Genomic DNA, 13,601 nt, shown 5'->3' on the forward strand with positions numbered 1-13,601 from the left:
CGAGACTTGGATCAATGCTAAAAGCATTTGACTGCTTGCTTGCAATACTGTATTTGATTGCCCCATTTAGGCCACTGTCTTTGTCTTCTGCATGAGCAATGTAGACAGCAGTGCCAGGAGGCTGGGTATGTGAGATGGTTACCTTATCAGATTTGGTAAGAAATACTGGAGGGTTGTCATTAATGTCTGTCACAGATATGTTGACTTGAGTGCTGCTGTAGACGGGGGAGTTACCCAGCTGTGACTGAACAGTGAGCACCACCACAGACTGAGCCTCGTGGTCAAGCTGTTTCTTGGTGCGGATAATGCCAAACTGGGGGTCGATGGAGAACTTTCCATGTGGATCACCAGAGCAGATTCGGTAAGAAACCACTTCTAACGAATCTAGAAATGGAAAAAACAACAAAAAATGTAAAAAATAAAATATGGAAGCGATAACATAAACGTTGGCAAGAACATCTGGGGAGAATGCATGCTGTTCAATTCAATGGAATAAATGTAAGCTACACAGATGTTTGACATTCTTGGGCTTTTTACGCTTCCTTCTTCCCGTCCCTGGATCCCTTCAGTAAAATATGAATGTATACAGTTTGTCCACTTCTGCACTGTTTGATTTTCATCACACTGGTATTATAAACCTCTATAGAGAAAATCATATAATAGCCTCTTGTTTTTCCCTGATCTAAAATATAGAAAAAACACTCCTGTAAATTAGTCTTGTGGGAGCAATTTCACTACACACAGGCATTCACTATAGCAAGGAATGAAACAGGTGGCAGTTCTCTGAAAAAAAAGTATTTTAATAAACTTACTGTTCATGGGTGACCATTGTAGTAACATTTATACGTTAGATGCTACCTAAAGCACAAGCTGTCTAAAGATTCAGGCTTACTACCAAGGCCACCCTGCAGGTGCTGTCTCCACCCTGAGGACAGTCCTTCCCAAAAGAAGGGAATGGGAGGACCTGACTAATCAAGCTTGTATGAAACCATGGCATCTACCACTTTACATTTACACATCTATCATCAGGCTGGTATGTGGACTCACAGGTCCCACTGCTCTGCATATGGCAAAATAGGTACGGCTCTCAGCAGGGCCTTTTATGACCAAGGACTGTCAGGAGCTAAGCCATTTCCCTTTACAAATGATAACAAAACCAGATGGATTAAATATATTTTCAAAAGGTCCCACAAACATTCATCTGGACTTCTCCATTTAATTTGAGACAATGTGGGGGTTTGTTTGTTTGGTTGGTTTGGTTTTTTGATGGGTGGCCAGGAGCACTTCTTGCAGATCCTCTGAAACTTCTGAATACTCTCTGATTATAAGTATTGCTCTGAGATTTGCCTTGCATGGCTAATACTTAAACATGAGCCAGCCTGTCACACTTACTTAAACTTTCACAACATGCTTCCTATCTCCCCATTTACAATTCCAGAAATCCACCAGGGAGAAAATGGAGGCCACTGCCAATCTCTATGGACCACCAAGGAGAGTACCATGAATCTCCAGCTGTTCTAAAGAGGATCCTGATTAACCAGCCATTACACCAGTTGCTGTAAGTACCAACAGTAAATTCTATTTAATGCTTGACAGACTGAATGAATAACATTGAAGTTTACAGGAAAAAAAAATCATCTACAGCTATCTCCAGTTAATGGCCACAACAAAAATACAACATAATCTCTGACTGAGAATGCAATTTACTTGGAGGCTCTCTGGCCTTTACGGTGCCAATCACGCTGTCTTCAGGTGCATCTTCTGGAACAGAAAAGGTATACCGGGATCTCTCAAATATGGCAGGGACCAAAACAGTCTGAAGGATGTTTACTGTGACAGCTGCATTGCTGGCAGAGGGAAGGCCACCCCCATCCCGTGCAGAAACAGTCAGGAAGAGTGCAGAATGTGCCAGCTGGCCAAGAGCTGAGGTCAGGTAAATAATTCCTGAAAGTACACAGAAATAAAATAACACTTAAGAGAGATGTACGATAAAATTCAGCAGGCTGTCAAAATAACTTCAACACGTATTGCTACTCTAAGAGGAGGTCAGACAACGTGGACAAAAATCAGCACTCCCAATTCAATTTTTGAGAGCCAAGTTCTTTTCAAATTATATGGTCTTTACCATTCACAAAGCCACTGAAACACAGCAAATTCTGTTTCAAAACATGGTTTCCATAATTCTGATTTTAGAAAAACAGATTCAGCTAAATCTTTAACAATGTTAAATTTTACTAGGACTACTAGTCTCTAGTAATTTGGAGGTGCATTGGGGGTGGGAAAAAAGTATTATAACAAAAGATTTATTTATCTCTACAAATGGTAAAGTTATTTCAAACAGGCTGTGGAGACATTCTGCTTAAGTAACTCCTGAAATAAAACATTCACACAAATGGAATCAAAGCCCCAAAATATAAATCATAGGAGTAGGGGACTCTGTGGAAAGTATCTGGGAAGCAATCACCTGCTGTCTGATCACAAATTTCTGTCAAAACACCCTTTAATAGTGAATTCTAAGGTCCATTGAATTTGCAAGCTGCTAACAACTGCATTTTATATAAACTGTATGAATTAATTCTTTGAAAAGAAAATACAGTGCTCAGTCCCAAAATACAGCACTTTGGATGTACATTCCTCAAGATAAGCTATTTGTGAAGTAAGTTTTTCAACATGAAAGTGAAGATGAAAGGTGACCAAATGCAGGAAAATTTTTCTTAGCAATGAGTGTGTTTAACTAAATATACACTAAATGCTAAAATCACAGTGTATTAAGTAGCAAAGTTGCAGTAAACTCAAGTGATTCAACTAATAGGGACAACCTTTCACATACCTACAGATATTTTTAAGAAATCACCCAGCTTTTTGTAGAGGCTGGTGAAGACACAGAACATCTGGCAGTTCAGTAAAAGCAAACCTTTAAACTTTGAGCTACCTTTTTAATTTCCTGGCTCTCAAGTTTATTAGGGATGATGTTTGCCATTCAAGTCGGACATTTTAGTGGCTAGACAGGGTAAAACTAGAGTTAGCTCAAAGTGTCTTAGGAGAATCAATGCATGATTCAATGAATATATCTTCTCAAAATTTAGGATGAAGCCACAACATTAATTTTCTATAATCCATTTTTAAGCAGAAACATGGAAAAATGCATAAAATCCTTATAAATATTCAAATGTTCATGCAGCATACTTTCCAAATATACTGCCAGGACACTATAATAAACTGTGTCTTGACATGCTTAAAATGCATTAAAAGGGTCTTCAGGATCAAGGAAAAATGCTCTCCACTAACAAAAAAGGGACACTTATTCCAGTGTGATAAACTACACTAAGAGCACAACTGTGATACAGACAGATTTAGGGTTCACTGCTGATCCAGCTCCTATGCTAACAATCGATGCAGTTCTAAGAAACAACCTTATTTTGGCTTCTTAAGTTTTTTTTTTCTTCTGATGGTTGAGTTTTATGGTTACTTAAGCAGCTCAACAAAGTAGTCCTTCAAGGATATAAACTTTTGGCATTTTCTGAGGTAATCTGAGCAAGTGCAGCTTGACAGAAAAAGGGGTTTAACCTTTTTTCCCCAGAGGATAAACATATACACATGGATTTTTAACAACATTTCTGTCAAATTAATTTAAATAAATCAAATGGACTGTATGTTATTAACTTGACCAATTGGATATTTTTCTATTGACAATGATCTTTTTCTCATTTCAGATACTTCAAGAGGTATGTGGAGAACTGAAAAACTTCACAGAAAAGCATCAAACTGAAAATCTTACTCCAGAGCAGTAACTAAAGACTTCAGAACATCCTTTAGCAAAGGATGGAGCAAACAGTGCTCCACTCCAGGAGCTCTGAAGACCTGGTAGAACAGAAATATTCCAGAACCAAAGCTCCTTTCTCTGCTGACCTAGACACATTGCAGCACACTCCATGCAGTTCAGCTACAGAAAGCAAAAAGAAAATTAATAAAAGATTTTGTTTTCTTTCTTCATTTTTTCTCTGTGTCATAGGGAAAAAGGGCAATAGGCAAGTACATCTTGCCAACTCAGCTCTCTTTTGCAGGACCAGGGACACCATAGGAACAATGGCAGATTCCAAGTAAAAAGTATGTGATTTCCATATGGCTCCCTGCATCCTCAAAAACTGTAGTATGCAGAAATTTAATAGCCCATTTCGACTTTTAACTGTATACAGTCTGTTTCTGTCAGCATTTGTAGGACTGGGCATTAGCTTTTCATCTGATATATGATCTACACAGACATTTGAGATGGCTCTGCTGTATGTTGGTGAACATGCCTCATTAGGCTCTATTATGGCACCACATGATGGGACAGAAGCTGGAGAAGAAAGCAGCATCTGGGATTTCACTTTCTATATGATTAGGTAAAACAGCAGACTGTGACAAAATGGACAATCTGGACCACCTGGGTCAAAAGCAGCTACCAGCACACCTCAGAGCAGGCTGGCTGGGCACATTTCATCTGCTGCAGCAGAGTGCAGGAGATGCCCGAGCACTACACTGCAAAGGCAAAAAACACAGAGGAAATTGCAAGGAGCAGGAACTGTCAAAGGCACAGGTTCAGTGTGTGAAACTCAACAGAGGCATGTCTCACTAAGTAACAGGCCAAAGATGAATCATGGTTTTTCTTTCCTCCCCATTCCATAATTAAGATTGGGGCTTATTATTGTTATCACCACAATCATTTGCAGTCTGTTATTCATGGCTTCAGAGAACTTAAAGGAAAATCAGGTTGCTGTGGTACAGAACATATTCTTCCATTATGAAAACCGGTAGAAAATCAGGTTGCTGTACAGAACATATTCTTCCATTATGAAAACCGGTTTCTATAGCACTGAAAATGAAAAGGGAAAAACGAGACGGCTCCTCTGCAAGGAACGTTTTACCAAAGCTCCCAGCAGGAGATCACACAGACACAAGTGTGGGTCCACTTTAAGAAAAGTCCCACCTTTCTTACAGCTTGACTCACCATATAAATGAGTAGTCTTATCTGCTGCCTTTAAAAACATTTAATTCCCATTTTTCAAATTAATATTTATATCACTGCAGTGCTTTGAAGACTTTACCTCTGGTTAATTCCTTATTCTGCATGAGAGAGAGCTGGAATCAATTCTGCTTCACAGGTGAACAATCCTATAATTACACACCAGATGAAGCATTAACATCCTGCCTTATTCACACCTTGGCAACCTCATTTTCTTGACTAGATCCGCATGGCCTAACTTAATGATTGCAGATTCCAACCCTTATAAATCAAAAGCATGACATACAGACTGCCTGCTGCCTGGATACGATCTGGATACAGATTTCGGGCAGATCCTGCAATGCTGGATGCATGTGAGCAGCTGCCACTGCAGGCTGTGGTTTGGGAACAGCTCTGCTCCAAGGCAGGTTAGCTCAGCACAGCCATGCTGGAATTTACAGGTGTTTTGCTTCAGAGCAATATGTGCTTATGGGCTGGCAGAAATTGTTACAATGGTTTGGAGGACTGAATGCACAGGGAGAACTATAGAAGGGCAAAGTCATGACTGCCAACTCTTTCATCTGCTTTGGATTTCCTCGCTCACTGTACATGGTAGGGCACAAACTTCTGAGAAGCCTTGCTCTTCACTTTGTGCCTATTTGCTCAGAAAGTGCAAATGCACTAACGAAGGACAGGACTCTGTGACACCCACCATCCTCTGGCAATGATGACATTTCTCATGGGATTTTGCTGTTCTTATTTTTGTGGAGGTGCACCCTATTCCACAAATGGGTTAACTGCTGTTTCTCAACAGTTAAAGGAAGAAGACAGGAATCCACATATAATGATTCTTTAAAAATGCATTTTTAATTATATTCATGATCCTGTATTCAGTCCCAATCTTACAAGAGCATACAGCACTAAAGTAGATTCACCCACCAAAAGAACTTTTTGTATGGTAAAAATATCATGCTTGTTAACTCAATAGGATTTCCATACACATCTCCAGCTGAACACTTTGAAAAATCTGGTTTTGCACAGGGTTCTCCCATAAGCAACACCAAAATCAGCCCTACATTTTTAGCCATTTGTAGGCATACAAAATGTTTTCCACAAGTCAAGTGCTACAAAGATAAAAATCAGGATGCACTAACTTCAGTAACAAAGTCTGGATTGCAGAGGTATGCGTACTTAAATGGCTTCTAGTATTATATCATTTTTCATGAAATAAAAAAAAGCAACTTTAGAACATGGCAAGAGGAATAAAATCAACAGTTATCAATGGTGTTACCTAAGCCCTTGAAACCAAACACCCTAACAAACGTTAAGTGATGGCAGTATTCCTTCAGCAAATGCCATAGGATGGGCCAGCTAGCGTGATCTGACACAGCTCAGACAACAAGCAGATGGCCAAAAGGTCCATATGGTTCATCACCCCAGTTCACCTTCAAAGCTGGCCACTGGACCTGCTGTTCACTACTGTGCAGGTCAGAGCTGACCCACTGATGTGCCCAGAGCACCCACACTAGCACAGCAGCCTCCCAGGGATGCATGGACAGCTTTGCTTTTTATGTCAGAAAAAACTTCAAGATGAGCATAGACAAGGTGATCCTTCAGAAGCTGGTTGCAGTTAGGAGGTGGACATTTTGCATCAACATTAAATTAGCATTGTTTTAAGGAAGAATGGTAGTGTTTCTACTTGACATTTCTGTTGAAGTTTATCCAACTCCTTGCCTATGCTCAAATCTTAGCACTGCATACAGGTTCCAGCTTTAGCATTTTACCAGTACTTAAAATGCACCTTTTATAGTGAAGCTGCATTCTTGATGGTAACCATAGCAACACTGCCAAATACACTGTTTGAATAGCTGGTTTAATAACTGCCAGGGGAAGGAAGGAATTAATAAGGAATGACATTGTTATTTACAGTCTACTTGCTGTAATACACACAGCTTCAGCTCATGTGAAAAGGCTTTAAAAACCTTAGTTTTGATGGCACAAATGCTGGTTTGCATTTCAGTAAAGAAGAGGACTTCTTCAAGTTTGAAAATATTCCGTGTTTGAATGTTTTTGTAGTAAATAACTAATGGAACTCATATCAATCTTCTAGCTACGTTTGTACTTTATGGAAGTCTCATACCCCTGCACGGGAGATGCTTTCAACACTGGCCCCTCTGTAGCAAATTCTTGTGCTAAATTCACAGCTTTCCTCTTAGAAATAGGTATAAAATGGCTTAGTGTCTACAACCAATACTATATAAACACACTATGTTTAATCACAAGAATTTTCTTAGCACATGAAAGTCTGTTCCAGAGCACTTCATTAGACCCTGACCATGCTGGGAGTCTGCACATAACAAACCAATACCTGTAAGCTAATGTAAGCAGTTTTAACACTGCAGCTGCCCCAGAAGCATGACACTACCATTTCAAATACAACACGTTACAGCGGCTCTTAATGAGCTAAGAAGTATTCTTCAGCACACAAAATATGAATTTCTAATTACAGCAGCTCCATTATTCACAAACAGAATATCCACCTGAGCATCAGCCACTAATGTTGAGCAAGAGAGTGCATGAGTTTAGTACTAGAATGGTTTTGTATCATCTAGGCTCAGTTTTCTCTTACACAAGTGCTTTTTAGACAGAATCTTGCAATTTGGGATGCAAATTTTTGTGTCCCTGAAGACTACAGTTTGCCAGTTTAGAAGGTCAGGTGCCTCCTGATGCTCAGGGCAGGTAAAAGAACATGTAAAGCTCATCTCTTTCAGCCTTCCCATGTGTCATCTAACCATGAAAAAACCACAAGTCTGCAACTCGAAGATGTGAGCTAGAGAATAGACTTAAAAATATAAGGTGGTATTTATATTTACACTACTGGCTTTTTGAATCAAGTGCTTGGCCTAACTGCTTTCTGAACACTACCAAAATTTTAAATTCTCTATCTGAAATTTCTACAGCAACTTAAACTACAGGTAATATTATTATATGCAATATTAATATTTAAAGAGTGCTGTCAATGCATGATTCAAAGTTTGCTACAAACAAAGTTAGTATGATGGTTGTTTATTTTGTAGGGAAAAGTTTAATCATATAGCACCTTCTGTAAAAAGTCCTCAGGTGCTGGACAATCCTAAAAAAAGCTCACAAAATCCATGAAAAGTTGCGGACAAACAAAATTCGCAATGCATTTTTCTAGTGATTTTGAGAAGCTGAGAGTCTAAAGAAGGCAATTTTTTAGAGCAATGCTTCTACTTATAAGTACTATTTTATTAAAAAGTTTGTTTGCCATCATGAAGGATGACAAATCCCTAAGAACTATGAGACAGTAAGAGTCCATCAAAGAAAAGTCTCAGAGGACAGGACCAGGATTTGAAGGGGGGGAAGTGAGGGGTGCTTAGTAGAATTCTAATGTTAATACAACAAAGGTATAATGACTCACCATAGGACATAAAAACTAAATTTAATACAGGAAAAAAAGCATTACTTTGATGTAGCTTTCCCTATAATTACTGCCTAAAAACACCACAAACAAGCAAACAAACCACAAAAGCCCCAACAAAATGGTACTTTTTAAGTAAAACAGATAACTGAAAAGATATAATTTGCTGTTACAAGATTTCCTTTGTTTCACCTTGGTTTATTTCTGTTAATCTGACCTAATAGTAACTCAGTGTGTTTGCTGTCTGGTTTCAAAAAATGTGAACACTCCTACACAAACATGAGTCCACCCAGAAACCAAAGCTTACACCAGTAAGCAGGCAGAACTCTGGCCTGCTGAATTGCTGTATTTTCAAAGACAAAGGCAGGGACTTCCCCTCACAATCTGTATACCTCAGCCCTACCACACCTTCTCAACAGGTCGCCTTTGCTTGCTTAGCTTATCAAAGTTTTCCAAACACATCTTTTAAATCAAGGAGCTTTTCAATCAAACTGACAGCCTCTAGATCCAAAAAAAGCTCAGTGCACAACCTGGTAACAAAACTCAACTGCCATGGTAACCAGGGATGATATTTCTTTGAAAACACTGAACAAAAAGACGTATCAGGGCAGATCCAGAATGAAGCCTGCTATACATCCAAGACGGTATATTTGCCGTTCTTACGTTAAGAGCATTACAAAACATTCCAGATGCTCCCCTTCATTTACACGAACTGATTTTCTGCTACACACACTCCCCTGCTCCACTGAAACATTGTACTAGGGCTGTCTGCTCCCTTGGTGTGAGCTGTGACTTTCTTATTTTCTTCAGGTTAACTGAGAACACAAAGTACAGTAAATACATCCTGTACTCTGAGACCCATACAGTGTCTAGCAAAGAAGAGGGTTGCTTGTCTGAATTTTACTGTATAAATATCACACTATCCCCCTCTAAAATGGGAGGTTTGGGCATAACATTTTCCTTTTCACCATTTTTTTTTTTAATCAGCCCACATCATCTGTGCAATACCAAGGAAGTTTGCTCTTTGTCTCTTCTGGTGGATTCCTCTGTTTCTGAGATCTGACCTTGACTTATCTAGGAGAAAGGAGGGTGGACTAGAGTATTTTTATTAATACTTTGCATTCTTTCATTCTCAAAAATCTCATGTACACATGAGTGACCCCACTATTGCATGGTTGAGGTTTTGGCACATAGCTTGTAGGAATATTTCTCTCTGTAGATGGTTGATTCGATTGGATTTTATACATAAAAGAAAAAAAGAGATGCATACATTAAGACCTAGCAGTATGGATATTTTCTCATGTTGTTCTGCTACACAACTTTCTTTCGGGCCAAAATCTGCACCCTTACAATTACTACAGCAAATTTGTGTGCTTCTAGGACAATATACTATTTTCTGTACTCTTTATGGTAAACTTCTCATTAGATGAGATCTCAGTGAAGGTAAATGGCCACAAATTACTCAGCTGAGATCATTAATTTTTCCTTTTTGATTTAACTCAAACAAAATTCTTTGAAGGTGAAAACTTGCTGTGCTAAACCCACGTCTCAGACGTATTCCTCTGATTTGCAGCATTCTGAATACACTATCAATATCATATGACAGATCAGAAAGACAGTAATTGAAGAAACTGCAGTTTAAAAACAGAAGTGGCCTCAAAACGTTCCAAAATAAAACACTCATAATTTTAAATGTTATTTATGTCAAGCTCTTCATATGTTTAGCAAATGTACTACATGCTGTAGGAAAATGCCAAAAGTAGTTTAAAAATAAACTATTTTTTCCTCCAATACTATACGAAAACATCATCAATCATCATAAATATGGCCTTGTTTTGTTTAGAAAGAGTGCATCCCCATTTTACTTTGATGCCTATTACAATCTGCTATATATTAAACACTGTATAATACATGGAGTTAAGCAAAGTTTCAATTTTTTTTCCCTCATAAAAAGAAATGTTGGTATTTCAACATTACTTTTCAACCTGTATTGCAGTAAAAATAAAGCAAAACTTTTTCACTCAATTGAAATTTCCTAAGATACATCCGTTAAAAAACAGTTCCATTTTTTAATAAAACAAAATTTGTCAGCATCCTTAACTGGAATTAATCTATTCTGAACCAAATCAAAGTTTACTGTAAGTCAGTTTGACATTAAATTGCATTTACATATGGTTCCATAGCACAGTAATGAGAGTAGTACAGCACTAAAATACACACTGCCAAAACAAGAAACATATAACAGTGAGGGACTGTTCTGTACAAGCTCTGCACTTAACTCCTTTTCTTGTATCCATTACCAGGCAAAAGTGATAATATACTGGACTTAAAACTGGCTTTTGGTTAAGTTACTTCTTATATTCTTAAATTTGCATGACCTTTAGGTGTATTCCTCCCTTTATTCTTCTGCAACAGACTAAGCTCCTGGACTGCTTCACATCTTTTACAGGACATTTTAGTCACATGATGCCCTTTGTTCTCCTGTTAAAAAGAAATCAGAGTGCATCTTAAAGGGAGCGGGTTTTTTAGCAACTCAGAATTTCCTCAAAAGAATGTTCATTTTTCAGGATCTGTACTTCTGTGCTGAATTTTTTTTTTTAATGTTCAACTACTGACCAGCTCTTGCAACAAGGCTTTTCTGTTCTGCTCGACATGTATTTTTTGGAGTAAATAAGTAACAGAAGGCATTATAATGAAAGGTTGATCCAAGTATCTTCAAGCCAGTGGAGAGATCTCCAAATATCTCAATGGGTTTATGTGGCAAGGGTTTGGCAATGTTGGGGCTACAGGAGTGGCTTCTGTGGTGCAGACCATGGTGAGGCAGCTGCCCCCCTGCAGCCCATGGAGGTCCACAGTGGAGCAGAGATCCATCCCCAGCCCATGGAAGACCCCACACTGGAGCAAACAGATGCCCAAAGAAGGCTGTGACCCCATGGGAAGCCCATACTGGTGCGGGTTTGCTGGCAGGATTTGTGACCCCACAGGAAACCCCCCAGGATCATTTTGTTCCTGAAGGACTGGACCCTGTTGAAATGAGCTATGCTGGAACAGAGAAAGTGTGTGAGGAGGAAGGAGCAGCAGAAGCAACCTGTGATGAACTGCACAGTTCCCATTCCCCATCTTCCTGCTCTGCCAGGACCAGAGATAGAGAAAACTGGGAGTGAAGTTAGAAAGGAAAATGGAGAGGTGGGGGGGAACGTCTTTTATGATATAGTTTTTATTTCTCATTACCCTCCTCTGATTTGATTGGCAATAAATTAAAGTCATTTCCTCAAATTGAGTCTCTTTTGCCCATGACAGTAATTGCTGAGAGATTTCTCCCTGCCCTTTTCTTGACCCACAAGCCTTCTGTCATCATTTCCTTCCCCCACCCAAATGAGAAGGGGAGTAGTAGAGTGACTGGTGGGCACCTGGCATCCAGCCAAGGTCTATCCACCATGTTCACAGAAACATTCTCAAAAAAATGCACAAAAGGAAGGTCATAGACTTTGTTTTAGGCATCTAATTTAGGTAGGAAACACGGAAACACAAACCTAAATATCTTATAGAGTTGAAAGAAATGGAAGCTAAATTAAATGCTTATACTGCTGTAACATACACTGAGCAAATGATACTTTCTCTACATCGTTTTCATACTAGGTTAAAATAACAAATACCTTCACATGAAGATAAACCACTGGCTGCTGCCTTTTTCTTAGTCTTCATGGAAGTCACACATTGATTAGCTAGGGGATTTGTTCTATAAACTGACAATTTACCTGAAGACTGACACATGAAGTCACACTGGTCCAGAATAATTTTCAAGGACTATTATTAATTTTGTTGGTTTGAAACAAATTCGCTGAACCAGAGCTATAGTAAGATGATAACCATCTTTTTAGCCATCTCTCAAAAAGGGCATCACTATCATCAATGGAAAACTAATTACGCACCTTTGGGCGAAGAAAAGTATTAATGCTGGTAACATAATGAAAGTTTACAAATTCGGTTGTTAATCCTAAAGTCTTAAAGCTAAGCACTGCATAGGTTTTCTGCCACACTTATGATTGCATCCTGTGACTTACATGTTTAATTACCAGCTCAGCCATAACTATAAATACACTGTCTTTCAGCCAGCCTGTTAGGTAACAATGGGAAAATAAACAAACATAGCACGAACAGTTCCTTAGCCAGAAGAGCTCTTCAACTTGCCCTGTTCTAATCAATTCAGAAGTACTGTTCAGAGATCATGCATGGATCAGATATCTACAAAAGGCAACATAATGAAGCCAAGATGTTGTTTACACCAACACTAGAAACAAATGATAGCGAGAGTCACGAACTAGGAGAGGAGCTGGTTTACAGTTTCCTATCCATACATTTTTCTAGTTACACAGTTCTTAAAGTGGTTTTTCTTGTGGAAAGTCTATCATCAATCAAATGAAAAACACTTCAACTTTTTCACAAATGGGAACACAATAAATGTTATTTATTAGTACGACAGCATATCACAAACAATAAATGCAGTGTCTAAAAGCCAAAATAGCAAACGAATGTAACTAATAAAATCTTGTTTAGAATTTAAAAAAAAAATTCACTGGAATGTCTATCTGGTCAATGAAAGGATGTTCCTTCCCACTCCCACTGGATTTATCTGTTTATAACATCCACATGTCCCAGTGCTTGAAACCAAAAGGTGGAGCCCCTTCAAAGAGCCTGGATGTGCCTCGACCTCATAATATCTACGTGTCAAAAGCAGTATTGTTATATTCTATAAAGTCAGGAGTTAACCAGCTGGTAAGGTATTGTGAACACAGATCACTGAAAAACTAAGCTTTAACAAAGCAAGGGCCAGAAGCAAGCCATAGCAGTGAGAATTTGGGTTTCAATGGTTATTTTACTGTTTTATCCATTTCTCTTCCAAAAATTCACTTTTAAATTTTTGGTGAGTATTCTAAGTGCAGCACTCAAGAAATACCCCTGAAAAAAATTACAGTGAGATAAATTTGCAAATCCAGATGCCATGAAACAGAAATTACATGTGTCATGGAGAACAGCATCATCTTGCATATGATTTTAATGTATCATAGTGTAATGTGACAAACTGTTAGCTACTAATTATTTTAAATCACATAATACTGAAAATATCTCTGTTCACATATAGTATTAAGGGCTATAATAACATAGTAGGTCAAA

General features: G+C 38.5%; 1 protein-coding gene across 1 annotated transcript in view; it reads right to left on the minus strand.

Moving 5' to 3' along the window:
• Positions 1-13,601, minus strand: part of DCHS2 (dachsous cadherin-related 2) — a 62,629-nt gene that overhangs the window by 39,150 nt on the left and 9,878 nt on the right. Inside the window, exons 3-4 of the mRNA XM_017736747.1 lie at positions 1,708-1,944; positions 7-384 (exon numbers count right to left, since the gene is read on the minus strand). Of these exons, the coding sequence (XP_017592236.1) occupies positions 7-384; positions 1,708-1,944 (615 nt within the window). The remainder of the gene's footprint in view (positions 1-6; positions 385-1,707; positions 1,945-13,601) is intronic.

The sequence above is a fragment of the Corvus brachyrhynchos genome, unplaced genomic scaffold (assembly GCF_000691975.1).
Source record: "Corvus brachyrhynchos isolate BGI_N302 unplaced genomic scaffold, ASM69197v1 scaffold175, whole genome shotgun sequence".
NCBI classification, from domain to species: Eukaryota; Metazoa; Chordata; class Aves; order Passeriformes; family Corvidae; genus Corvus; species Corvus brachyrhynchos.